We start from the raw sequence: 27,334 nt of genomic DNA, 5'->3' as shown, positions 1-27,334 counted from the left end.
GTTATTTTGTTTGTGATCTCATGATGATCCATGGGAAAATACTTGAACCTATAGTATGTGTTAAAATGATGGCAAAAATGAGGTACAATAAGTTTGGGGTGAAAACAAAGCTGTGATAATGATTAAAGTAATGGTGGTTATAATTCAACTTGCATTTACAATGTCAGAAGTTTACCCAAACTTTGATTTGTCTGTGGTAAGAATTTCTCACCCTATAACCTGAGTATTCAGGCAAATGTTTGTTTAAACAACAAGTTTATATTGTAACATGTTGAAAAAACGCACTAAACCTGCTTAAATTTCAAATATATAATGAAGTGCAGTATTCTGACTTCAAACAGAATCGGTCCAAATACAAAACAAGCACAATGTGTGTTTCTTCCTTACAAGCAGTAAAGAGCCATAATAATCCATGAGAACTGCAGACACTTGCACACAATATTTCATTCTATAAGGTCTCATTAGTGCAGTTTGGTGTGACTGTGGCACTGGGCTAGCTTGTAGACTACCATGCACACTTACACCACAGACACCATGAAGTTAAAATCTGTGTCCCTGTCAGTATCCAAGCTGCCCCAGCCAGTGTCACAGTCACCAGCTGCACTGATGAGACCTTTATAGATTGAAACAGTGCGTACATGTGTCCGCAGATCTAACACACATCCATAATTACTGTACTAACCAGTACATATCAACCTAGTTTATTTTTACTTTCAACTTGCCGCACATTTATCATATATTGCTAGAGTTGCGTCATCAATTCTAATTGGTCTCAAAAGAAACAGTGACATTATTATATAAACAGGTGTGTGATTCCTAGCGATGTTGTTACAATCTGAGTGGAGCGCATTCCAGGTACGATATTCGGGTTAGGTCTGACTCATCCCTGTGTATATGCACTTATTTAAACTAACCCGGTATCCAACCACTGCTAATTTCGTCATCAATGAAACAAATACGTCACGAAAATAGGAATTTAATGAAAAACAGCTGCTGATTTTTTACCACTCCGGGTTTCGAACCCTGACTCTCCTTGCCATGAATTCCGATCAGGATTTTTGTGCTTAATATAACGTCGAGCGCCTTCACCAATGTTGTTGAAACAGGGACAACGCTACACCACTGCTCGTTGCTGCCTCAAGTGGGGCGCACGATTGCCTCAAATTTCTCATCAAGTCTGGCGCCACCGTGCGATCGCGTGACGTCAACAATGACGGTCCCGTGCAAAGAGCAGCCCTCAGTTACCACACTGACGTCATCAAATATTTGATTAGTTTGGAGGGGAGGAAGGATGGTGATGACGAGGAAAGTTTAAACGTGTGGCCATCTTTGGTTGGTGTGTGACGTCATTGTTGCGTAATAGCACCAGGATTACGTACTGAAATTACGCTGAAGATGCTTTTTGCGTATATGCGTATGTATTTATGAATTTATTAGCAGGGCGGATGACTCTTTAAGGAACTTTGGTTCCATCGGTTGATGTTGTAATTTTGAGAAAATTTTGTTTATTTTCGGAATAAGTCGGAAACTCTGTGTGTGGAAAATGTGACAATTTATTTATTTATTATTCCCTAACATTATTGCAACCTCACAATAAAAAACAAATTCTCTATTTAAGAAATGCTGGAATGCCGATTCGTTTCCCGCCAAGACGCTTCGCTTCGTTGCCTCGAGGTTCTGCTTCATCGTACACCAACTTACTGGCGCCCTCTGTTGGCGGCTGATGCAGTTCCTCCTCTTGTTAATTTGCTCCGGAGCGCAAGAAGAAGGCCCAAGTCAGGAACCATGTCCCTTGATTCTGGTTTGTTTTTAACTGTGGTCCATGTGGGCACATGCTTTTCGTCGGATAAATTTAATTTAAAGCTATCCCGGCGACTGTGCGTGGTGTTCGCCCGGCTGTTTCGTCACTGGCCCAAAAGCTGCATGGATCAGACCTAATTGGCGAAACACCCACTAAACCTGACTGGCACTCACTAAAAGACGTGTGTTGTTTGCCGCTAGATGTCGCTGCAACGTTTTATTCCCGCAATAATCTTCGTTAAATCTTTACGCGGATGCACTGAGTGTGTGTTTGTGGTTGGAGTCCAAGTTGTAACTCCAGAAATCCCAAACCATCGAACTTTGTGGTCGAGGACTCAGTGAACATTTGTGTTGAAGGTTTAGGGAAGGATTTGGAAGACGAGACGACTTCTCCCTTAAGATCACTCGCTTGTTCTGTTATTTGCCTCATGTCGGAACAGGATGACGTCAGAGTTGAGATTGCGAACGCTGGCGCGATTCCAAGTAGGTGTTAAGTCACGTGGTTAATATTTCACTTTTGTCAGGATAGAAATCGTAGTTGAATACCTGTTCAGTATTTTTTTGAAAATCACGTAAAAACGTAAGAGAAATTCTGTGTCTGACTCGGAAACCCTCATGATTTTATCGGTGCTATTTTATGTATCACGTTTTCTGTTCATGTCTGCAGTAACTTTGCGTAAAAATTATGTAATTTGTGCAATGTATGCTTATCGTACAGCATTTGATTAAGTTAAGTGTAAAATATATTGAATATGCCGTCGATTGGTCAGACTTGTTTCTTTTCAATCGGGGACTATTTTTCGCAGCTCTTATTTCTCTGTTAAAACCCATGGCCTCCCACGATCTTGATCCGGAGAACCAGGATCTGGAATCTACGGATGAGAGATGCGAGATTCAATCGCGTTCCTCTGTTGTTCTCTCGGATCTCGCCCACGTGGATGACAACGCGTCACCCATCGCCGCACATGGTGGTATCCGACCGTTAGTTGAACTCCTCCAAGTTGACGTGAGTCAGAAATAACAGGAGGGGAATTCAGGATTAAATTTATTGCAGTTGGTTTAAAACCGATGCCTCACGTCCGTCGTATACTTCCCATGGGATTTAAGGTAATTGTAACTTTCCAGCTTGTATTGTTCCAGGTTGTGGATGTGCTTGTCAACGTCATCAACACCCTGGCTTCACTCTGTCGGGGAGACACGAGTGGTGCGGGCGACATCCAGCGGAGAATTATGGAGTGTGGAGCTTCCGGGTTCCTGGTTGATTTTCTCACGGTGAAGGACGATTCGCTTCAGACGGCGACTGCTGACGCGATTGCCGCTGTTTGCGATGACAACCAGGACAACCAGGTATAACGGGTGTGGGAATGAAGCTTGTTGTGAATTGTGACCTAAATATTAATCCACACTTGTGGGATTTTGCACCTGTTAAAGAATTGAATAATTTCAGTCAAGAAGTGAAGTCGTTGTTTATATTGCTTGCAGTAATCATTTTGTTTGGCCGGTGTTGTTTTGCAAAAGTTTTACTGAAATATTAAAATTGGTCTTTTTTGTTGTTTCCTAAATGTCAGAAAGTTAAAAATTTATCCAAAGATTTTGCACAGAACGAATTTGTTCAAATCGGAGTGTTAGCGCCGCTGGTGGCGATATTGCGAGGACATTGCATTCCCGCTCAGATGAAAGCTGCGCTTGCTGTTGGATGCATCACTAGAGGGAACCAGGGAGCCCAACACGAGGCGTCGTTAGAAGAAGCTCCGACCGCTCTGTGTCGTCTGTTTCAAGTAAGTAGAGAATGAAGTTACAAAAATCAAGTTTGTCAAGTTTAAAGAATTTTTTTATTGAAACCTGGTGACTTTTAGTGGAACTCTTTTACGGCATTTTTTGATTTTTCCTTTCCATTATGAAAAAAAATATTAATCAACCCAATGTAAAGATTTCCAGGCGGTGGCAGCATGGAGCTGGAAAAGTTCATCCAGTCAGGCGCGTTTGTCACGTGACAACACTATCCCTCCGCTCATCCGGTTGCTCAGGTTGGAGAAAACCAGTCGGAAAGTCGTCATGGGAACACTGGACGCTATTAACAAGATGTGCATTGGTGCGTGACAATTTTTCCTACCTCTGTAACGTGCATTTCAGGTATTATCATAACGACAATGGCTGCGCGTGAAGCTTTTTTGTTTTCTAAAGCATTAGAGGGAGCTTTAACTTTCTTTCAGAATCCAATATTTTGTGTTTGTAAAATCAGTGAATTTCCTAAAGTTTGTTTTTGATAAATTTGTTTATTATTATTTCACTTTATTTTCACATCGGTCCAGGTGTAGCCCACATAAATAACAAGAACTCACAACTCACAATTGCCGAAGAGGGCGCCATTGAGCTGCTGGTCAACAGAGTGTGGAAAACGTCACGTGACGAGAAGATGCAGGTGACGCGATACCAGAAATTACGTCATAGAGTCGCGATTAAACAAAAGATGTTTGTTCTAAAGGTCGATTTTCTCCATTGTTTATCGTGTCTTGTTAGCGGTTGTCAGGAGAACGAAGACAAACTGAACGAATTGGACGGATTCGGATTCGAAATTATTCTGCAAGTCTGCAACTCGCCCAGTATGGTGGGTTTGTTGTAAAACCTTTGTGATGTAATAAAGAATGCTCAATATATAGTACCGGGTGGGTAATCCCCACCTCTACTACTTGTTTCTCACAACTCCTGTTGAATGCGAAGCTTGCTTTAAGCCAGGGTATTTACTTTCTATTGAAATTTACATGCAAATAATTGGCGATAAAGTTAATTGCGTGTGCATAGTTTATGTGTGAACGAATTGGAAGTAATTTTTACTAACAATTGTTTTGTTCTTTCTAAGGCGGTGAAATTACAAGCAGTATCCGCACTAACCATGTTCGCATTCAACCAAATCCAACAACAACAACGGATTTCACGCTTGGGTGGTTTGAGCCTCATAACGTTTGAGGATTTATTTCGGTGCAAGGATCCGATTTTTAAAACTACCGCAGCTTTTCAGGTAAAGTTGGAAAGAAATATCTTGTATCTTAGACAGCTTTGTGAGATGAATTAAAACCTCATGCAATAATATAAACCTTGTGGTTTATGTGGGACGAAAGCGTGGAGGAAGTGGTTTTAAGTTATAGCAGTTGTGTATTTAACAGCTGGTTGTTCTCGCTCGCATCATAACAAACACTTCCCTTGTCGAATCTTCCGCTAGAGGCGTCATTACGCTCGTCAACTTCCTCGATGACGTCAACGATGACGTAGTGGCAATGGCAGGTACGTGTTGAAATATATATTCGACTTTTTGGGTGATTTGTAGTTTCACATGAAAGAAAGATGACGTAATGATGACGTATTACAGCGGATTACCTTGCGTCACTCGCCCACACGAGGGCGGGCGTTCCTGAAGCCATCGTCACTTGCGGCGCTGTGGAGAAACTTCTTGGTAAAGTGAAGTCGGAGAATCAGTTGGTTCGACAAACTGCTGCCCATGCATTAGGTTAGCTGTCTATATACGATTTCTATGGAGTTGTCGGGTGACAAAATAACGTGAGATTGTTTGGGAAAACATGCACTTGGTTTCCCTATTACCTTATGTATTACATTGACATTTATCTATTTCCACGTGGTTTAAACTTGATGACATTTTTAGGATATTTATCTTTCAACCGAACGGCGAGCAGAGAGTTGATGACGTCATGTAGAGCGACTGAAGGCCTTTACGTCACTCTTACGGATAATTTGGGTGAAGATGGAAAAGTGTCTGATGAGTTTGTAGCCGAGTTTAAACGACAGGCGACCATCGGTTTGCCGATTGTTAAAGAAAAGAGGAGTAAGTTCGTTACAATTTGTGTTAACGTACATTTCTACTGAGCTTAGACACAAGCTTTCATGCAGCAAAAGTTCTGGGGTTTATTTCAATCATAAAAATATCAACCTTTGTTTATTCAGGGCCGTCAAGACCTCAAACAGCGCAAACGAGGGGAAACACCTTACATGTTAACGGGTAGAAAAATGCCTCGTAGTGTGCGTTAAAATACAGGAACACTGAAATGTGGATTTTTCAGAGCTGCTCACCGGACGATGAGAGCACGTTCGATTTCCCCGGCCAACAGAAAAGTTTCTGCAAACAAATAAAACTTGTCTGTTCCCAAGTTTTTCTTATTTTAGAACAACAGTTTCCTGTTATTCTTTTCTTGTCAGGTTCAAAACATTGTATGCAGTTGCGCGACAAGTTCGTGTAGTTTGTAAATATTTCACTGTGAAAATTTGTATGCTTCCTGTAATATGTGAAAGATACGATGCTGTTTTTTTATGTTCTTGCATTCCCTTTTGAAGTGACACGTTTTGTGAGATTTATAAAACTGTGAACATCCCAGATTCTTCCACTGATGTAACATTTTTTTACTCATAATTGCATCGTGTGTACTTAGTAAAGAATGTTTGACAAAGTTAGACATATGCATATTTAACTTAAATTTTTGTAGAAATCGAGTAGCTTTACTACAATAAATTGTTGGCTTTCAACCGAATATTTGTAAAATAGAATATTGCTCGTTCATGCAAAATGTATATCAACTTTATTCAATCTGTCTATTTTGTGTGTACAAAAAAATTAGGTAATTATTGCCAGTCAGCAATCAGCATTGGAAAAGTTAATGTTCTGGTTGCGGTTGCGAGGATAAAATCGCTGTTCGTGTTGGAAAATCACTGAAGCGTGCAAGAGACGAATTTGTTTTGTTTACATTTTCTCGGGAATTAGTTTGTTTAAGAACTTGCTGCTACTGTACTTATGTAGTTAACCGTAAGCAGGTTTCTGAAATTATGAAGAGAAACAAAGCTGTTTCAATAGATGTTGGAACAGCAGTGAATGCACTTTGCCTCAGTAAGGACAACAGTAAAGTGGTCATCGCTGGACGGTCTCTGTTGAAAATTTATCATGTTGATGAGGTTAATGGTTTCAGCGAGCACCTTAATCTTCATGTTGGAAGAAAACAGGTTTGCTCCGATGGAATTAATATGTGCCACTGAGTTTGATAGTGCTGATTGTGTTTCGTTTCATGTTATAAGTGTAGGTTTTTGCAATTGCTGTTGTATTTTAAGGGAGGCATATTGGTATTTTTCGTTGCTCATGACTGGCCAAAGCCAGTTACCACCCAACAAAATAATACATCATAAGTTATTGAAATCAAATTAGCTTTTACCTGTGGCTGCATGCTTAACCTAATTTTTCAAGATTACAATTGCTGTTCATCAGCATAATTAGTTTACACATACACAATTGATAAAAATGATTATTTTTTATTTCAGGGTTTGAACATGAGTTGTTCTGACGTGGGTTGGAGTCCCGTGGATGAAAATTTGATCGCAACTGCTGCTACTAATGGAGTGGTTGAAGCTTGGGATTTAAACACTCCTGGTCGTGAGAAGAAGCTCGCTATATTGTCTGAACATCGTCGCACGGTCACAAAAGTTTCGTTTGACAACTCGGAAGGAAATCTTTTGCTTTGATCACAGGTGTTATATATATGTATAGTTTTTAAATAAAAATGTGTTTCTTATATAGATGGGACCTGTCAAGACCATAAGACAAGTTTGTTCAAATTTGCATTTTTTGTGACACAAGCCTTTTTCGCAATCACAAATCTTGATCGATAAAGTTTAGTTTGGTGCTCAATGTAACTTGTAACACGTCTTACAGGAGCACGTACATTTTTCTGTTAGAAATTTTCTGTATTATAAGTGTTATTTTGCTTTTGGCTGCAAACAAGTCAAAGCGAAGTGTAAAGTTTATAAAAATATATATATATTATGTGTTTATTCAAATGACAAGCTTAGAAGCAACACTGCATCATTTGTTTTTAAAGGATGGAAAGTACCTACACGTTTCAAAGCAAAGCTGATGGCGTGAGAAGTGTTCAGTTCAATCCTCATGAATATTTTATTTTTGCTGCTAGCTTCGATAATGGTTATGTACAAGTAAGTTTTAGGGGTGTGCTAACTTATACAAAAATACCTGCAGCCAATTTTCAAGTGAATCTGAATTTTTAATGCTGTCATGTTGTGAACATGTTACCATGGAAATATAATAAAACAATAATGCCAGAAACACATGGATGTCATAGAATAAATAAAACAACTCAAACCGACTCAAGGAATCTCACATTAAATTGATATTTGTTAAAATCACCTCACTGTTATATTCTAACACAGCGTGGTCCAACTACAGGCCCGCGGGCCAGTTTTGGCCCGTGATCTAATTTTCGATTGTCCAAGAATTGTAACCTGACTTGAAACACAACTTTGTGCGATTGTCTTTGCATGGCCACAACCAAATTCCTGTTTACACGACCCCTTTCGTTAAAAGAAGCTGCTCGGCCACAAATCGCATTTATTAAAAATTGATTTGTGCTATTCGTGTAATAGCAATTTCGATCCGTAATTCCGTATGTACAATGGCCCGCAGGATAAACTAACGGTTTGTTATGGCCTGCGACGAAATTTAGTTGGACCACACTGTTCTAACATATAAAACCAATTTAAAATGTAAGTTTTTTTGAAATATTTGGTCTGTCCTTTTGGTAAATATAAATGCAGTGAAACAGTAAACCAGTGCTTGTGATACTAAAAATGTTCTTAGTTTAAATGCAAACTCAGCATTTTAGTGAGAGCAAATTAGAATATTGCACCAAAAGTTTTCATGTTAATTTTGGTTGTTGCTGTTACTAGATATGGGATTACAGGCGACCTACAGGTTACATTCACCAGTTTATCGCACACAAGGGATGTGTGTATACTCTCGACTGGCACCCGGAACCAGATCACAAAATGACTCTTGCCACTGGAGGGCGTGATAATATGGTTAAGGTGGGTGATTGTAATAACACGAATAAGTTTTCAACTCTGTTTTTGCATCTGTGAAAGGTGCTTTTCATGTCATTGCTGGTAATGGATCTAATCATTGTCCGTGTTAAATATTACTTTCCAATGTTTCCACTTGTCACATTCCAGGTTTGGTCGATTGAAAACAACAGGGAGAAAGAAATAAACAATGTTCCAACCATGTCGTCCGTAGCTTCGGTTAAATGGAGACCCCACCATCCCGAGCAACTTGCCACTATATCTATGATGCTTGAATTCAGCGTAAACATTTGGCATCTGCATAGGAAATATGTCCCATTTGCTCATTTCCAGGTATGAATTATAATTGTAGTTGTATCAAACAACCATTTGTTTTTGATTAATTTACTTTTTAAACAATAAACTAATCATATTTTAAGGATCACACAGACAGCCCCTCTGGAATAGTTTGGAAAAAGTCAGATCCAAATTTTATTTTGTCATGTTCGAAAGATGGCCGTCTCATGATGCATTCATTACTTGACGCTTCTTGTCCAGCTAAGCAGGCCATGAGTAGTGGACTTGCCATCAGCTCATGTGGTCATATCGCCCTCGCAAGTCAAGCCACAGCATCAACACCCAGGGCACAGAGTCCCACTGGTTCTGCTTCAAAATTACCAACAATATTTGGATGGAAGACTGGATCAAAAGACGTGATTGATTTGGACGGTTTGAATATTTCCAGTCCTTCTTCGCCAGTTGCATTTCAAAGACAACACAACTTTCTTAATTCCAGATCAAAGTTCAGAATATTTCCAAGCACCAAGTCTGATTTAAAACCAAGTTCTGACTTTGATGATTATCCAACTATGAAAGACTCTGTTGTGGAGCAATTAACTCTTTAACCAATTTAGTTTGTTGCGAAAAACTATGTTTTAGATGGAAGTGGGACAAAAATGACATTCGAAGAGCTTTGCTCTCACAACTCTGATGTTGCTTTGAAAGGTGGATTCTGTAATGTTGCTCGGACATGGAAATTGCTTGGAGTTTTTTTTAACAAAGAGATTCATTTGAACAAATCACAACCTGAAGTTTCAGAAAAGCTGGAAAAAGCAGACGCAAAAAACAAAAGGCACTCACTCACTGTGAAAAAGATGAGATGGTTTTAGTGACACAATATGTGCTACTGAATAGTCAATTGTTGCAGATCTTCACCTTATAAGTAGTTGCGAAATGCATGGTATACAGACAGTTGTAGGAATAGATATAATTATGCCATGTTTTTTATGGGAATGGAATCGAAGGATTCTTGTGACCATGGTTTGATGTTTAAAAAAAAATGATTTTTTAACGTTATACCAGTATTTGTTCATAACATGGCATGGCAAATATTGATTATCACTAATTGTTGGATATGAATTTTACCAAGATTGCTTCTACACACAATGACTGGTTTGTGTTTGCTGTAGGATGAACTGCATGGTTCACATGCATTGAATGGCTCAGCAAACCATGGTGGGGAAGCTGATCAACGTTCTGATGATGGAAGACTTGAGGTAGAAGATTATCTCACTGATATCGCTCGAGAACGACAATCAGAACCTGATCTCTACATGACAGATGATGACCCTGGGTAGTTTAGAGATATTATTCTTAAATATAAAATCATACAAAGTTTGTTGCAACACAATCGTGCAAAAACCATTAAAAGAATATATTATCATGCTTTACTGTTGCTGCATCCGCAACAAAATTCAGGGTGTTACAATTAAACACCAAGATGTCCAAAATTGAAACATTTAGTGGAAATTATAGTCTGTAATCTAGTTTAATGATTTAGGTTTGGTTATGGTGGAATAACATCAGAAGCTGAGTTTTTGTCTGAGCACGAATATCTCGTTCCAACTGAAGCGTTTCAACAGAGAGAGGTGTGATCGATATATATAGATAGATAGGCCACAGTGTTTTGTGTTGCTAAACATATGGTTGCTGTGAACATAATTGTAAGTTGCCAGAAACAATCTCCTGTCTTTTTCAGGACATCGAACTGGACGTGATATCAAAGTTTGGTCGAATAGATGCACCTTCTGGAATGAATATTGAAAATGAATCTGAAAAACGAATCCTGACTGCTCACGGTGGGATGTGGCATGAGAAGGTCGTTACCAAGGAGATGGATTCTTCTTCCTCAACATCTCCTGCTGATGAGGAGCTTAACATCTCAGATGGAGTCATCAGTGTGTGTCCCACTCTCTGGCCGGCTCCACTCGATTCAATTAAAGAAGAGATTGCCTGTCAGCAATTAGAGTGAGTTTGTGCAGTTCAAAGCATTCCAGCAAAACATCGCATTTTTAAAATTGACAAAGAAATACAACAATTCATTAACAGCATATTCTGAAACAACCAAACTAACACTTACCAGACAATGAGATAAAATAATCTGCCATCTGCTTGTACGTAGGTAAAAAGTCTTTACAAGAATGTTCTTCACTCTAATGTTGCCATCCACAACACACAGAACCTTCAATTATGTTTATTCACTCAAAAATAGTTGTGAAGTTGAATTTCTTTTTCTATTTTTTCACAAAACTCTAACAGTTTTCAGTTTGCTACATGCGTTGTATTCAATGTATTTGCAGATTTTTTGCTGAAATGAATGATGTGCAAAGTCCAGTGTGTATGCTGCTTGCAATGTCATCCTATCCATCCACATATAACCTTCCTATTGATGTTGAAACAGTTGATCATTGGCAAAACTCCTACCTTGATTTGTTGGCAAAGAACAGGTTATGGATACAACATGCTAAGGTGGAATAACTACTGTATGTTTTGTTTCAATTTGCAGTTAATTATTTTCTTGTTAATTTTTTAGTTTTTATTTTATGTTATGCCATTACCAATACAATTACTTTTAGTTTGAAACTTGCACCAGGACATCAACAAATCAAACTATTTTTCGCATTTGTTGATGAAAGTAATTTTCGTTCAGGTTGTAAAACTGAGTGGAGTTCCTGCAATCCAATCTCTCTCATCCTCTTCAACTTTCACCCTGGGCTGCCAAGTCTGCCAACGACGAATGCCCCAGAGTAACCCCTGGTCATGTGACAGACGCATTGATTCGGAACACAAAAAAACCAGTCACGTGTTTCTACTGTCAACTTCAAGTGCGCGGACTCTACACATATTGTCAAGGCTGTAGTTTCGGGGGACATTCCAACTGTGTGGCAACTTGGATAAAACAATGTCAGAAAAACGATATCCCTTTAACATGCAGATATCACTGTCTGAAATTTCAAAAAAAATGAATGCAAGTTGGTGTCTTGACTCGACCGCAGGCAAATACATGGTTGTTTATGGTTGCACGAATTACTAACGCAAGAACTAGACAGGATCGCTCTACTGTGAAAACCCGTACTTGGCAACCTCATCTGCAATAGCCAACCTTCACATATGATATCGCGATATATTTCTGCGTGCTATGGTTAGTGATGTATATGTGTAGATCGTTAGTAAAGTTGTGTGCTGACTCACCAGTGTATCTTGACCATTATAAACTACCTTCAAATCTCTGAAATCGCGTAGCTCAGTTGGTAGAGCGTTGGGTCTTGGTAAACTTTAGTTTAAAACATACCAGCAGGTGGGGTTATTTTGCATATCTCGCTCCAACTTGTCGGAAAAAAGTGGTCGATACTGTCGGCGTACGCCCCCGCTGCGGGACCGTGGGGTACGACTGCGTCTCAGGCCTCGCACCCAAAGGATCCGACCGAGTCTCGATGGCAACTCGGCCTCGTAGGCAACTTGCCTTCTCTATCTCAAGGTTACTGTTGGAGTTAAAGAACTCCTTTACACAAGTCTGTGCGTCTTCTAAGTAGTCTAACTTCGACTAAACACACATCCACCAAGCTTCAAACCAGTCCAAAGTTGTTCATAAATCCGTTTATTGTTTATAATCCAGTAATATAATACAACACAGCACAGAAGTTTCTTCAAAACATGGAGAGTACTAAAGCAGAACCAATAACAGCCTAGACCCTTACACAGCAACAGTTAAAACACACTGATTTGGCAGTAGTCTGCGGTTGGCCACACGTATTGACACCCTATTTGGAGTTGTTGCGCAACTTTAATGCAACTTGAAGTTGGCCGATTTGGTCGATTACGTCAGTTATTTATATAGCTTGATTATCTAAGTGCCCTAAATAGGTTGTTTATGTTTAGGTTGACTTTGTTTTCCGAATAACTAAAGGTAGTTATGTTTATTTAAGCTTTATTTATCATTTGCGAAAGACGTACTTGTGTTTAAATTTTGGCAAAGAAATTCCTGTAATTACTTTAACTTATTTTACGCAGTTAGTTTTGTTGCCAAAGTTACCTATATGGCTTTATTTCCCAAATTACATGGTTTATAACACAACTATAATGTGGCTGCTTCTACCGGCTACAATTTTTTCACCTGCCACCAGCTCGGCAAGTTTTTCCAATTAAATTGTTCGATCAGGAATTGACCTAAACCGGAAATGAGTTCTTCTTTTTTTCCCATGTCGTTTTATTGGACATCACAACTCGGACATGCGTTGAACGCGTGATTACAATGACTTTGGTTTTAACTCTCGGTCATAAGATAGTTATATAGCCTACGCTTTGGGCCTTTTTTAGTATAAACATGTAGCCTATTGTGCGGCGACAATACTCTAACCGCCTCACGAACGGTCGATTTCCTTGGTTCACGCGTGGCGTGGTTAAACTAGCGCTTTATTCATGTTTGTTCGAAATATCATTTCTTCCGAACTAAAATAATTATTAAGGCATTGCACAGAGGTATTTTAAAAACAAGAAAACATCTTACATAAACGAAACGTTTCGTTCACCACGTGTTGATAGACAATGGTACACATGTCCTATAGTTTCGAAATTCACGGCCTTCAAACAAATCCCGCAAAAAACATGACGCTCTTTGTACGTAATAAGGTTTGTGCTATAATGAACCTAATATTGGAGTTGTACTATTACTTAGTCTCGTGAAAACGCAAGTTTAAGTAGCTACGCAAGAGCCGGGGAAATCCCCATCGTCCGTTCGTGACGTGTTAGAGTATCTACCGAAAAAAGTAGCCTAGGCCCAGACTCCTTTATTGCCCTAGCTGCGATTCCAGTGAACTAAATTACAAAGGATACGTTAAATTACTCTTCCCAAGCCTGAATCACGTTTTCTCAATTGTTAATTCGTTGCTTGTCATAAGCTGTCTTGACTTTGTGATATCTTTTCAATTTGTGTTTATTCGAACATGATATTTAATTTTGTTTTAAAAAAACTTTTGACGAATTGACAGAAGTTGGAAAACTTATCAAATTCGCGCATCTATTGGTTGGTCGTAACGTGCTCAATTTGCAAACAGATATTAACTAAAATAATAAATCTTTAAATCAAAAGTTTAAATCTTTGTTTTTAAAACTGCACGTATTTTAATTGCCAAAAAAATCGGCCCGGTGTTCAATCCTAATTTTATTTCTATTCGTTTAAAAACCCCTACCGGCATCGTTAAAGTTTCGGTCTTGGTGACTGCTGCGGAAGAAAAAAAAATGGCGGAAGTTTTGTTTTTTGTTAAATTTATTTATTTTTGAGGAATCACGAAAAAACGAATAATTATGAGGAACATGAGGTAGTTTTTGTGTTGAGCTTCTGCTTCAATCCGAACCACTAGAGTTAGAATCACTCGAATCCGAACCACTGGAGTCAGAATCGGAGGTGGGGGGGAACTGTTCATCCAAACCCTCAACTTTCGGCTGAAAAGTCACAAAAGTTTTGATTTTATTAATATTTACAAATAAATCTTTTGAATTAAATCCTCACAGGATCTTCCATATTCTCAAGTGCGTCCTCCACCATCTTAATCGAATCCGAATCCAATTTGCACCAACTCAGACCCAACCACCTCCCAACCTTCGGTAAAATCCCACAAATTTTTTCCCCATCTTCTCTTCGATGAAAGTCGTTGAAACTCAGGTAAAGATGTTCCAACTATTTAAAATATAAATATTGTTTGCAGGAAATGTTTTGATGCTCTTTAAAACGGAATAAACAAATATTAAAACTGGAAAAGAGTAAAAAATACACAAACAAAATTATTCCGTAAACTACATTAAAAATATTTGATGTCATTTTTCCTAAAATCGAAAACTTTGGTAAAAAATGCTTTTATTAAAATAAAAACTTATTCAGAAAATAAATAAAAACACAAACAAACCTTTGGTTTCATTCTTTTTATTGCTTCACAAATAATCGTTAAATCTTCGGAGTTCAGGTCGCAATCCCCCAGCCCCAGCAACAAATCATTTCTTGTAACTTTTGGTAAAAATTTCGCCAAAACCTGAAGGATTGAGTGAAGTCGGGTTGAGGAAAAATACAACATCCCAGGACAAAACTTGGCGATTTTTTCTTGGTGGCATTTTTGGATTTCCTTCAAATCCAGAAATAAATCTGAAACAAAACAGGAAAGTTTATTAAAAAAGCAGATGTCTGCTTTCCAGTTTTAATAAAATCACTTAAAATAAAACTTACTTTATTCTTGCACAGAATTCCCCACGTTTAAGTCGGATTTAATCAACACAAGAACAAATCAATCCAATATAAAAAAAATTATCACAAAATATTAGGACAGAAATAAACACGACTTTCCTTTACAAGATTTTTTAACAACTGAAAAAAACTGCACTGAGTGTTCGGTTCAAACAATGGCTGTGTGACGTAACAAACCCACCCACTGTTACGCAAATAAATGTAATGTTTACAACCACGCATTAAACTGTTGGCATTCATATCAAAAACTCACTCAGTAGATCGTATTCCTTGGGTCCAACTTCGAGATATCCTGAAAGCGCATCCAATAATTTCGCACTTTTGTCTGGAAAACAAGAAAGACCAACATTTGCAATGGAAATTGTAAAATTGCATATGGTTGGACGAATTATTTGCACTCATGTATATTTTTACAAACACAGCCATTATTTGTAGAAGCTTTGCGTTACCATGTACAGTGTTAAAAAACGCTTTGCACCTAACCGCAGTGCTGTGAAATTGTCGAGAAAAATATGTTAATTCAAATAGCATACGCGACTGCATGTTTTTGTAATGTTATGAAGGCAAGGCAATGACCGATACATGCGAATAGCACAAAGCAGATTCATTGGTTTACTCCAACTTGTAGCCTGCTAGACTCACATTGAAGTTAGGCTGGCATTTAGTTTTGGTCCAGTTTTGCAAGTTTTTGAAACATTTTCAGACCTTAACAGCTTAACTGGGCATCAACTGCAAACAAACCTTTTTGTTGAATGCTGGGGAATGTCATCTGGCTAGTAGAACTAGTAGCACATCCAGGGTCCAAGTTGGTTTCAGTATTGTCACTTCTTGAAGCTGTCAGCAAAACAAAAATTATGACACAAAAAGCAGTAACATTTTATGCAATGGCATGATTGGCACGATCTGCGTAGGTCCTTGCTTGGCGATCACAGCTAACGTATCGCGATCATTAGTTTGCAGGCTTGGCAGCCCAGGCATTGCAGCCTACCTGGATCAGCCACTTTTTCCTGACAAGTCGGAGCAAGATTTGAAAAATCAAGCTCCCGGTGAAGTTTGAACTCACGACCCTGGCCCAACGCTCAACTGAGCTACAGGAGATACCTACCACTAACATTTCATGCAATGGCATGATTGGCAGTATCGCCAAGCAAGGACCTGTGCAGTGAGGCGATCCTGTCAATCATGCCATTGCATGAAATATTACTGCGTTATCTGATATGGTGGTAAAGATCCATTACGTATATGTGAAGGTTGCCTGGCAAGTTGTGCGCTTGCGCACCAGTGTACCGTGGCCACAATATACCCCGCGAAACCACTGAACTCCTGTAGCTCAGAGGGTAGAGCGTTGGGCCTGGTTAGCCCAGGGTCGTGAGTTCAAACCCCACCTGATTATTCAAATTTTGCTCCGACTTCTCAGGAAAAAGTGGCTGATCCAGCCAGGCAGCAATGCGTGGGTTGCCAAGCCTGCAAACCTTACGACACAAATTGTACAGATCAAGGAATGTACTTACAACTTTCCTTTCCAAGCATGAGGCCACAAACAAATCGTCGCGTCATGTTCCAGTGTTTTTCTCGAACCAATGTATCAAGGAATTTGTCAAAGTCTTCATCTGGCATGAACAAGGAAATGTACGAAGCAGCAGAAAATTCCTGAATCATTTGGTGAACAAAGAAAAAACAAGAAGCTGCAACATCGAAAACTTTTCTTTCTAAAAACGTCGAAAAGTTTGGTAGTTTTATTATAACATCTTGTACGTTAAGACACTCCAGGCCCACATTTGAGAGTTCTTGATGGGTAAATACAACAGTTTTACGAGTCATTCCATTATATGCCATTCTGCCAAGTGCTTCTCTCAAAGAGAGTATACTACCCTTTGCGTGGTTGGATTGATCGAGTTGTTGCAAAACTACATCAAATAAGCTTGTAATTGTGCCAAAACAGCTTTTGTCACCAAACAAACCAACATTCACAGCAAACTGCAAAAGCAATGGATTGTGACAAAAGTCTAGCATTTCTGGAGTTTCGTTAAGTTTTTCCCACAGTGCGTTTACCTTTTCTCCAGCATAGAATTCAAATAGCTTCTTCGTGTTTTCTGTAGTGAGGTCATGGATATATATAGTGGGTTTTGGACGAAGTCCCACAGGAATGGAAAGCAGTGAATGAGGACGTGATGTAAAGATCAATGATGATTTTTTGAGCAGGGTTTTGCTGCAGAGATTGGCAACAAGCTGTTGAACTGTGAACCGAGTTTTATAATCTGTATTAATTTGCTTCATATTTTCTAATGACCATGTTGCCTGGTCCAGCCCATCAAATACCAAAACACATTTTTCTTGGTTTTGTTTCATCCATTTAAATGCAGTATCAAGGACAGTTTGATCAACATCTGGAAACTGCCTATTAAGTAGGAGTTCTTGAAGTGTGAGTTTTTCATCTCCATAATCTAAATTCATGAAACTTAGGTGTAACACCAAATACCCATCTTTGATTTTTCTCAAAAGTTTCTTGGACAAAACGGATTTCCCTGAACCAGGTGCGCCAACAAGGGCAAGAAACTGATCACCACTTTCGATTGTGGAAAGCAATTCATCAAAAGTTATGGGCTCTCCTTTAACTTTATTTTTGTTGTACCTTATTGTTGATGGCACAAACTCTTCACCTTTCTTGGTATCAATACCTTTGTAAAAGTCACGTTTCTCCAGCTGTGGACAAACATCTGGGATTCCATCTTCATTTAAACCAAAAAGAGATGTGACAGACTTAATTTCATCCTGTTGATTTTTGATGATTTGAATGGCTTCTTGCTGCTTTTTATCTGCAGACAGAAATAAAACTGAAGATGCTTGTCATTATGGCTCACCATACATTATCGTATGGAAGCATTTAGGCATAATCGTCAGACATTATCTCGGTCAAGATTTTAAATGCAGTAAAGAGGATACAACAGCTTACTTTCATCTGCTTGGTCACCTTCGTTTGATGGACCTGCAAAAATTCACACTAATCTGACTTTAAGGGTATAATATCGGCTCTGTATAAAATGAAACGGTATGTTGGTGCAAATGTTAGAAAGTTTTTTTGCAAAAATTAAATGTGAACATAAACAGAAGGTAGCATTTTATCGTTGTAGTCATTCTTCTTCTCTTGCTTTCTGACTCCGTCATGATGTTTGTCGGCAATGTCCCTCTTTCGAAAACAAATGCAGCAACTTGGCACAATTTTTGAAACCTTTTCACTGTAAATAAACATAAATGCAGCTCACAGAAATCACTTCTTTAATCCAAGCTTAAACTACAAAACAAAACCTCAGTACAGATTAATCTAGCAACTCTTTGAAACCAAAGAAAGTCTGCATAAACTTATTTATGTAAAAAAAACACAAGGATATTTCGTTAGGACTCCAGCGCAATACTTTCACCCTGTATGTGACATTGTGACCTCTGTAACCCAGTTATCGTTGCGCAGGCGACTGTGGACGCTACCGCTTTGTGGCACTATTGAGCAAACATTTTAAAAAAATCGGGTGTTAAGGTCTGTTTATAACAGTTAAGTAATTAAATTGATCTTCAATCAGGGTTTAACACAGGCTTGTGAGCTTTCTTCAAAAACTTATTTACGAAAATTAAGAGAATAGAATAAATGGGCTGAGACATCTAAAAAATAGAAAACTTATTCATTTTTTGGAATAAGGGTCTGGCTCTTTTCTTCAGAAATTTAAATTCGTGTTAAATTGCAGCCAAATTTCAGGCAATTGGACAGAAAACGAATTGGAATGAGATCCTTATATCCTAAATTAATTTCAACTTTGGTTAACCTGGCTACTAATCCTCATTACGTTTTCTACTTGCAATATGGGTCAGACTCATATTCTTATGTTGCCAAGTAAACGTTCATAACGAACAAGTAGCCTTGTTGCCAGTGTAATTCCCATGCTCATAACAACTGACTTTCTTTCTGCTGTGTGAAAGTTCCGACCTCATCTGGCGATGGAATACAGCTTTGGCGAGCATTTTAACTTGAGTTCTCTATAGATGACGAAAACAACCTTTGACATTTCGTACTTAGCTGGACTGGTCCAAGACCTCCAAGCTACAGTTTTTGAGTGAGAAATTGGTTTAGTTGTATGGGTTTACAAGTGAGTAACTAAGCATGTCAAGGTGTGTTACCACGCTTTACTTATTACGTCACAATATAAAGTAATCACTACCTCAAACAATGTATGACTGACTAACAAACAATCTCAACTATCTACTCGCAGATGCACGATAATTACTCGCAGAAAACCACAGGTTTACCATCAGAATTACTTCAAACACGATCGACTTTACGAATTATGCTATGCGGGTACGTCACATTCAACCGCGTCATAATTCTTTTACAATCTCTGTATCTGCCAAGAATCTAACATAATTAACTGTAAAGGCGCTTCCTATATAAGCCACAGACCCTTTGCATTAGACCAGAGAAAGAGAAGAGAAAAGCAAATCAGTCTTAGTTTAAGATCAGCATCTTCGTTAAGACAACTCAAGGCGACATGGGCTACGTGTCAGACGTCATATGTGTGGTTTGTGAAGTAAGCCATCGTGCAATTGCTAATTGTGTACTAAACTTTCGATTGGCTTTTGGTTTGAGAGTAGCATTTTTATCAGGAGTCAGATATAGGGCAGTGTTAATATTTATTTAGACGTTTTAAATAACGTCCTGTAGACGTACTGTGATTTGCACAGAACAAAAACATATGTATCTGCTAAACTATTTTGTGAAATCGTGATCATTGATGGGGAACGCTATTTTCGAAAAACATATTTGGATTCTACCAGAATGACAATAGTCCAACAAAGGCATGTTACGTTTCTTACAACCTTGATATGGGAAAGGTTTTGTGACATTGTTTTCTTTACCGACTATATCTTTCCAAAGCCGTGCGGTAAACATGAAAGCGACGTATGTTGGAGAAAGGCAGGAAATACCATATAGCATGTTTACCTATAACAACCTGTGTTTTTAGTTGCAACCTGGAAATTTAAAAGTTTAACTCTCTGTTCTGCAGGTAATACGATATTACTACACCTCAATTGATGATTTCAGCAACAGCTGACCTCATGTTTCACATAATTATACCAACACCAACCTCCTATGCTACAGCATTCAACTAAGTTTCGCAAATAATTATTTTTCGTGTCTTCCAAAACCTAACATCATGCTTGAAGAACATATATTGAACTTGTTTGTGATAAAGGTTTGCTTGCCGCAATCTTCACTTAAGAACGAATAAAGGAATCAATCCGCTTTCACAAAGTAACAGTTTCCTCATAAATTCTGCCCAAGTCAACGGTTGTGAATTTAGTTCCGCATTTTCGTTGAGCGCTGAGAGAGGAAATAATGTGGGTTCCGCTTGGCTGGGCTGCTAATATTTGTTGCGTCACAATCTTACTGCGGACAAAGCGAGTGAGTCGACGGCGGAAAGATTGACAATATATTGTTGGGAAATTATCAAATAACACTTTTATTTTTAGTGAGTTTTCCCTTTAATGAGTTTCGCGATAACAACTGAAACACCGATTGAACAATTTATTACGTTTTTGTTCTTCCAAGCAAGGCAAAAGATAAAAGGACCGAGGGGATTCTAATTGACGAATAGCGAGTTAACCATATTATGAACGCAGATAACTTGGCTGTTTTTCGCGGTAGCGGTTTGAGGTATTTACACAGCATTGTTCGTAGTCCGACCATTTCAACGACATCAGCATGTACAAATTCCAACCAAGATTGTTTGTTATTTAGGACATGATAACGTACATGTCACATTGTACATTGTCTGAAAAGTATGTGTCGACGCAATAATACGTCATACGCGTTGAAAATGATGTATTTTCAAAATTTAGTGTAAATCCTAAACCAGTAGATGTCGCGCAAAAAAAAGCCAAAAGGCGTTGCCCAAAAACAACTAATTGCGAAGCCCCATAACCTTCTCGAACTTCTGCGTAACAGAGCATATTTGTGTGCAACAACGCAAAGGGTGCCGGGGTTTCGTTGCGCAAATCGTCCTTGTTCTAAACGACACTAGGTGTCGCACAAACACAGTAGGTACTTAAATTTCGGTGGATGGTAAAGTAGAAGGATAGACCTTCCACACGATGCATCAACCGACCCTATGGGGTCTCTACTTTGGACGCTACGACCCATCGAATATGTGGTGCTAATAGTACACATGGTCGGTTTCGGCCTTTTTGCGTGTATACGAGCGAATTAGGTGGGGGTCTTTGATGGGCTCCCAACTCAAAAGTAAAGGCTGCTGCATGCTGAAATTTGGTACGCTTTGTCACAAAGGACATGTCTTTCGATCGCTCCCAATTTCGATTCGATAAGTAGTTTGCTTGTGACGTCACAATGTTACGTATATTGTCCTTGTTCTAAACGCCACTAGGTGTCGCACAATTGAAATATATCTTTAAATGTAACTTTGGTGTAAAGTAGAGGGTTATACCTTTGTAATGATGCCACAATGGACTCTATTGGACCAGTGGTGTTTGCTATATGATCCTGACAATTTGCAGTGGTGAAAAAAGTACATGCTGTTTGTTGTGTTTTTTTTGTAATAACTGCGGTCTACTTTGGCGTGTTTGCTTAAGAAGGCATTTAATAAATCAGTAATAGTCACACAACGCAAGCAGGTTACTTGGACTTTTAAATTTTCATCAAACAACACTTTTGTTTTGTGGGTGTTGTACCTTACGGAGTATGCTATTGCAGTTCGTTGACTGGCGTAGCGCGTATAGAGAGGAAAATTTCGAAGTCTTGTAAATTTCGTTACGTCATAGGTGATGACGTCATTTTTGGTATGGTAACTCGTAAGGTGTCATTTAACATTCAATTAAAGTTTCAGGTTTGTTGTACTAGGGATAGCTGAGATATCAGGTGTGGTGCTAAAAGTACACCAGACCCAAAAGTACACCAGACCCCAATGGTTGTCCTTCAAATATACTGACATTGTAAAAATCTTGGATGATCCATTCCAGACTGGAAAAAATGTCAAACAATTTTGCTAAATTTACCAATAATCCGCACTATATGAATGAACTAATGCATTAACATATTAAAAAAACATTGCGATCGTCTGCGCTGTTAACGATCGCCGATACAAAATTCTCTGAGCAAAAAACAAACTTTCCACTCTGGGATCCATGTATTGATTTGCTGTGGTTTGTCAGCAATTTGTGAATTTTTTTTATATATTTTATCTCTCAACCCCGTTGTAAAAGGTTATAAATTTTAATACAAAACCGATGGTACATTTTTGTCAACAAGATTTTGTAGGAATTTCTTAAATTCGTGGGACAAAACTATCTATGCTTCCACTTTAGGCGGTTATACTTGGTACAATGACAAGTACCTCAATATCATTCCATGTAAATCGAAAATTGTATACAGGTTTGTTGAAGCTTATATGCAAAAAATACTTCTGCATCTCTTTTTTTAAGGCTCTTAATGCATTTTTATTTAGTTAATTTTAGTTGTTGGCAACAAATAACACAAAAAATGTGGACATATTTGTTAAAGGTAGAAGTAGAAATTATTAGTTGTTGTAAACCTGTTTGCTTTGTTCAGTTGATGATGTGGATCCCATGATGAGCCTGAACTCATGGCTCCGATCACAACCAGGACTCACTGGAACAAAAGTGATGTGTTATGAGGGAGGATGTGGATGTTGCGTGATTGCCATGGAGAAAACTCCTGGAAAGATAGAAGCTGTAAACTCGGTGAGTGTTGGAAGCTGTTTGATTAGTCTGTGGTGCATGTCTTAATTAAAGATGTTTTGCAAGGAGCTTTCTTTTTAGATATATAATATAAATAATCAATATAACAACATGTTTTTTATAGTGAGCTGCAGACTAGTTGACCAGATAGCTCTTGACTTATGGAGCCTTGTCTGCATCTCATCATAAAAAGAATATTAACTGTTTTGCTTATACATGATAACATTATGGGATAACATTTATAAGTTCATCTGTCTAAAATTTTTGTTTCTGCATGGTTAATAGATTTTCATGTCATGGTATGTTGTCCAAGCCTATTGTAACCATGCAGAAATACACATGAAATAATTTTACTGTGTTTGGCATAATAAGGCATATTTAAAAAAATCTTATGTATTGGCAAATGTATTAAGTGCCTCAGCCTGCTTGCTTCAGTGGACGGGTGCAGAGTAACAACTGTGGAAGGACTTGGGTCACGAAGAGATGGCTACAAACAATACAAACTCGTGTAGCTGAGTTTGATGGTTCACAGTGTGGTTATTGCATTCCTGGCTTCGTCATGAATATGTACAGGTTCGCTTATAAATTAGAATACAGAGAAAATTTGTGGTGAGTTATTCAGAGTATGTTTTTCTGACCTTTCAAACACAACTGTGCTTATTATATTAAATTATTGCAAAAAAAAAAAAATTATTGCTGTTGAGTATTCAGGCAACTGCTTGTTTAAAGAACAAACATTAAGTTTATATTGTAACTTGTTGCTAGTCGCAACCCAATAAAATCATAAAGTTTACATAGTTTGCTAAACCTAATATTTGATTTGATCACAAATCCTGGTCATCAGCATGTTAGCCCTAACGCATAATTAGCTGAAATGAATTTTTTTTTTTTACAAATTTTAGGGTTTGAGCATGAGTTGATTTGGATTGGAGTCCCATGGATGTAAACTAGATCGCGACTGCTGCTACTAATGGAGCGGTTGTAGCTTGTGATTCAAACACTTCTGGTTGTGAAAAGAAGCTCGCAATATTGTCTGAACATCGTCACACGATCACAAAAGTTTCACAACTCTGATGGAAATCTTTTGTTGAGTGGATCACAGGTTGGTGGATTTTAGATGATCGCGTGATAATGAGTTTCCATACTGGGATCTGTCAAGGGTAAAGACGTGCATAGACATATATGTTTGGGCAAAATAATGGCAAAACGGGGGTTGGGTTATCAAAATAAGGTTTTAAAAGGCACTAAACCAGCTTAAATTTTAAATCTATAATGAAGTGCAGTGTTCTGACTTCAAACAGAATCAGTCCAAATACAAAACAAGCACAAAATGTGTTTCTTCCTTACAAGCAGTAAAGAGCCATAATAATCCATGAGAACTGCAGACACTTGCACACAATATTTCATTCTATAAGGTCTCATAAGTGCAGTTTGGTGTGACTGTGGCACTGGGCTAGCTTGTAGACTACCATGCACACTTACACCACAGACACCATGAAGTTAAAATCTGTGTCCCTGTCAGTATCCAAGTCCCAGTGTCACAGTCACCAGCTGCACTGATAAGACTTTACAGATTGAAACAGTGCGTACATGTGTCCGCAGATCTAACACACATCCATAATTACTGTACTAACCAGTATATATCAACCTAGTTTATTTTTACATTCAACTTGCCGCACATTTATCGTATATTGCCAGAGTTGCGTCATCAATTCTAATTGGTCTCAAAAGAAACAGCGACATTATTATATAAACAGGTGTGTGATTCCTAGCGACGTTGTTACAATCTGAGTGGAGCGCATTCCACGTACGATATTCGGGTTAGGTCTGACTCATCCCTGTGTATATGCACTTATTTAAACTAAACCGGTATCCAACCACTGCTAATTTCGTCATCAATGAAACCAACATGAAAAGTCACGAAAATGGGAATTTAATGAAAAACAACGTGTGGCCATCTTTGGTTGGTGAGTGACGTCATTCTTGCGTAATAGCACCAGGATTACGTACTGAAATTATGCTGAAGATGCATTTTGCGTATATGCGTATGTATTTATGAATTTATTAGCAGGGCGGATGACTCTTTAAGGAACTTTGGTTCCATCGGTTGATGTTGTAATTTTGAGAAAATGTTGTTTATTTTCGGAATAAGTCGGAAACTCTGTGTGTGGAAAGTGTGACAATTTATTTATTTATTATTCCCTAACATTATCGCAACCTCACAAAAAACAAATTCTCTATTTAAGAAATGCTGGAATGCCGATTCGTTTCCCGCCAGGACGCTTCGCTTCGTTGCCTCGAGGTTCTGCTTTATCGCACACCGACTTACTGGCGCCCTCTGTTGGCGGCTGATGCAGTTCCTCCTCTTGTTAATTTGCTCCGGAGCGCAAGAAGAAGGCTTAAGTCAGGAACCATGTCCCTTGATTCTGGTTTGTTTTTAACTGTGGTCCATGTGGGCACATGTTTTTCGTCGGATAAATTAAATTTAAAGCTATCCCGGCGACTGTGCGTGGTGTTCGCCCGGCTGTTTCGTCACAGGCCCAAAAGCTGCACTATTGAGACCTAATGGTCGAAACACCCACTAAACCTGACTGGCACTTACTAAAAGACGTGTGTTGTTTGCCGCTAGATGTCGCTGCAACGTTTTATTCCCTTGATAAGCTTCGTTAAATCTTTACGCGGATGCACCGAGTGCTTGTTTGTGGTTGGCGTCCAAGTTGTAACTCCAGAAATCCCAAACCATCGAACTTTGTGGTCGAGGACTCAGTGAACATTTATGTTGAAGGTTTAGGGAAGGATTTGGAAGACGAGACGACTTCTCCCATAAGATCACTCGTTTGTTCTGTTATTTGCCTCATGTAGGAACAGGATGACGTCAGAGTTGAGATTGCAAACGCTGGAGCGATTTCAAGTAGGTGTTAAGTCACGTGGTCAATGTTTCACTTTTATCAGGATAGAAATCGTAGTTGAATATCTGTTCAATATTTTTTTGAAAACCACGTAAAAACGTAAGAGAAGTTGTGTGTCTGACTCGGAAACCCTCATGGTTTTATCGTTGCTATTTTATGTATCACGTTTTCTGTTCATGTCTGCAGTAACTTTGCGTAAAAATTATGTAATTTGTGCAACGTCTGCTTATCGTACAGCATTTGATTAAGTTAAGTGTAAAATATATTGAATATGCCGTCGATTGGTCAGACTTGTTTCTTTTCAATCGGGAACTATTTTTCGCAGCTCTTATTTCTCTGTTAAAACCCATGGCCTCCCACGATCTTGATCCGGAGCACCAGGATCTGGAATCTACGGATGAGAGATGCGAGATTCAATCGCGTTCTTCTGTCGTTCTCTCGGATCTCGCTCACGTGGATGACAACGCGTCACGCATCGCCGCACATGGTGGTATCCGGCCGTTAGTTGAACTCCTCCAAGTTGACGTGAGTCAGAAATACAGGAGGGGAATTCTGGATTAAATTTATTGCAGTTGGTTTAAAACCGATGCCTCACGTCCGTCGTATACTTCCCATGGGATTTGAGGAAATTGTAACTTTCCAGCTTGTATTGTTCCAGGTTGTGGATGTGCTTGTCAACGTCATCAACACCCTGGCTTCACTCTGTCGGGGAGACACGAGTGGTGCGGGCGACATCCAGCGGAGAATTATGGAGTGTGGAGCTTCCGGGTTCCTGTTTGATTTTCTCACGGTGAAGGACGATTCGCTTCAGACGGCGACTGCTGACGCGATTGCCGCTGTTTGCGATGACAACCAGGACAACCAGGTATAACGGGTGTGGGGATGAAGCTTGTTGTGAATTGTGACCTAAATATTAATCCACACTTGTGGGATTTTGAACCTGTTGAAGAATTGAATATTTTCAGTCAAGAAGTGAAGTCGTTGTTTATATTGCTTGCAGTAATCATTTTGTTTGGCCAGTGTTACTTTTGCAAAAGATTTACTGAAATATTAAAATTGGTCTTTTTTGTTGTTTCCTAAATGTCAAAAAGTTAAAAATTTAACCAAAGATTTTACACAGAACGAATTTGTTCAAATCGGAGTTTTAGCGCCGCTGGTGGCGATATTGCGAGGTCATTGCATTCCCGCTCAGATGAAAGCTGCGCTTGCTTTTGGATGCATCACTAGAGGGGACCAGGGAGCCCAACACGAGGCGTCGTTAGAAGAAGCTCCGACCGCTCGGTGTCGTCTGTTTCAAGTAAGTAGAAAATGAAGTTACAAAAATCAAGTTTGTCGAGTTTAAAGAAAATTCTTATTAAAACCTTGTGACTTCTAGTGGAACTCTTTTACGGCATTTTTTGATTTTTTCTTTCCATTTTGCAAAAAAAAACATTAATCAACCCAATAT

General features: G+C 38.8%; 1 protein-coding gene, 1 long non-coding RNA gene and 1 pseudogene across 3 annotated transcripts in view; all 3 read left to right on the top strand.

The window, feature by feature from the left end:
* The first annotated feature begins 510 nt into the window (after nucleotides 1–510).
* LOC145903182 (ankyrin and armadillo repeat-containing protein-like) overlaps nucleotides 511–27,334 on the top strand; it is a 29,445-nt gene continuing 2,621 nt past the window's right edge. The window contains exons 1-7 of the mRNA XM_082991253.1: nucleotides 511–557; nucleotides 1,107–1,336; nucleotides 1,619–1,801; nucleotides 2,158–2,283; nucleotides 2,607–2,806; nucleotides 2,941–3,147; nucleotides 3,402–3,578. Coding sequence (XP_082847379.1) covers nucleotides 511–557; nucleotides 1,107–1,336; nucleotides 1,619–1,801; nucleotides 2,158–2,283; nucleotides 2,607–2,806; nucleotides 2,941–3,147; nucleotides 3,402–3,578 — 1,170 coding nt within the window. The remainder of the gene's footprint in view (nucleotides 558–1,106; nucleotides 1,337–1,618; nucleotides 1,802–2,157; nucleotides 2,284–2,606; nucleotides 2,807–2,940; nucleotides 3,148–3,401; nucleotides 3,579–27,334) is intronic.
* Nucleotides 6,580–12,195, top strand: LOC145901484 (GATOR2 complex protein WDR24-like; annotated as a pseudogene). The gene is made up of 11 exons (XR_014402525.1): nucleotides 6,580–6,804; nucleotides 7,117–7,323; nucleotides 7,645–7,785; nucleotides 8,536–8,673; nucleotides 8,818–9,000; nucleotides 9,087–9,798; nucleotides 10,114–10,279; nucleotides 10,487–10,574; nucleotides 10,685–10,953; nucleotides 11,286–11,454; nucleotides 11,636–12,195. The product of XR_014402525.1 is annotated as a GATOR2 complex protein WDR24-like (transcript).
* On the top strand, nucleotides 23,885–26,381 carry LOC145901488 (uncharacterized). The gene is made up of 3 exons (XR_014402528.1): nucleotides 23,885–24,080; nucleotides 25,225–25,889; nucleotides 26,213–26,381. It is a non-coding gene; the product is annotated as an uncharacterized LOC145901488 (long non-coding RNA).

The sequence above is a fragment of the Ascidia mentula genome, chromosome 5 (genome assembly GCF_947561715.1).
Source record: "Ascidia mentula chromosome 5, kaAscMent1.1, whole genome shotgun sequence".
Lineage (NCBI taxonomy): Eukaryota > Metazoa > Chordata > Ascidiacea > Phlebobranchia > Ascidiidae > Ascidia > Ascidia mentula.
This window is presented reverse-complemented; position numbering and strand designations above follow the sequence as displayed.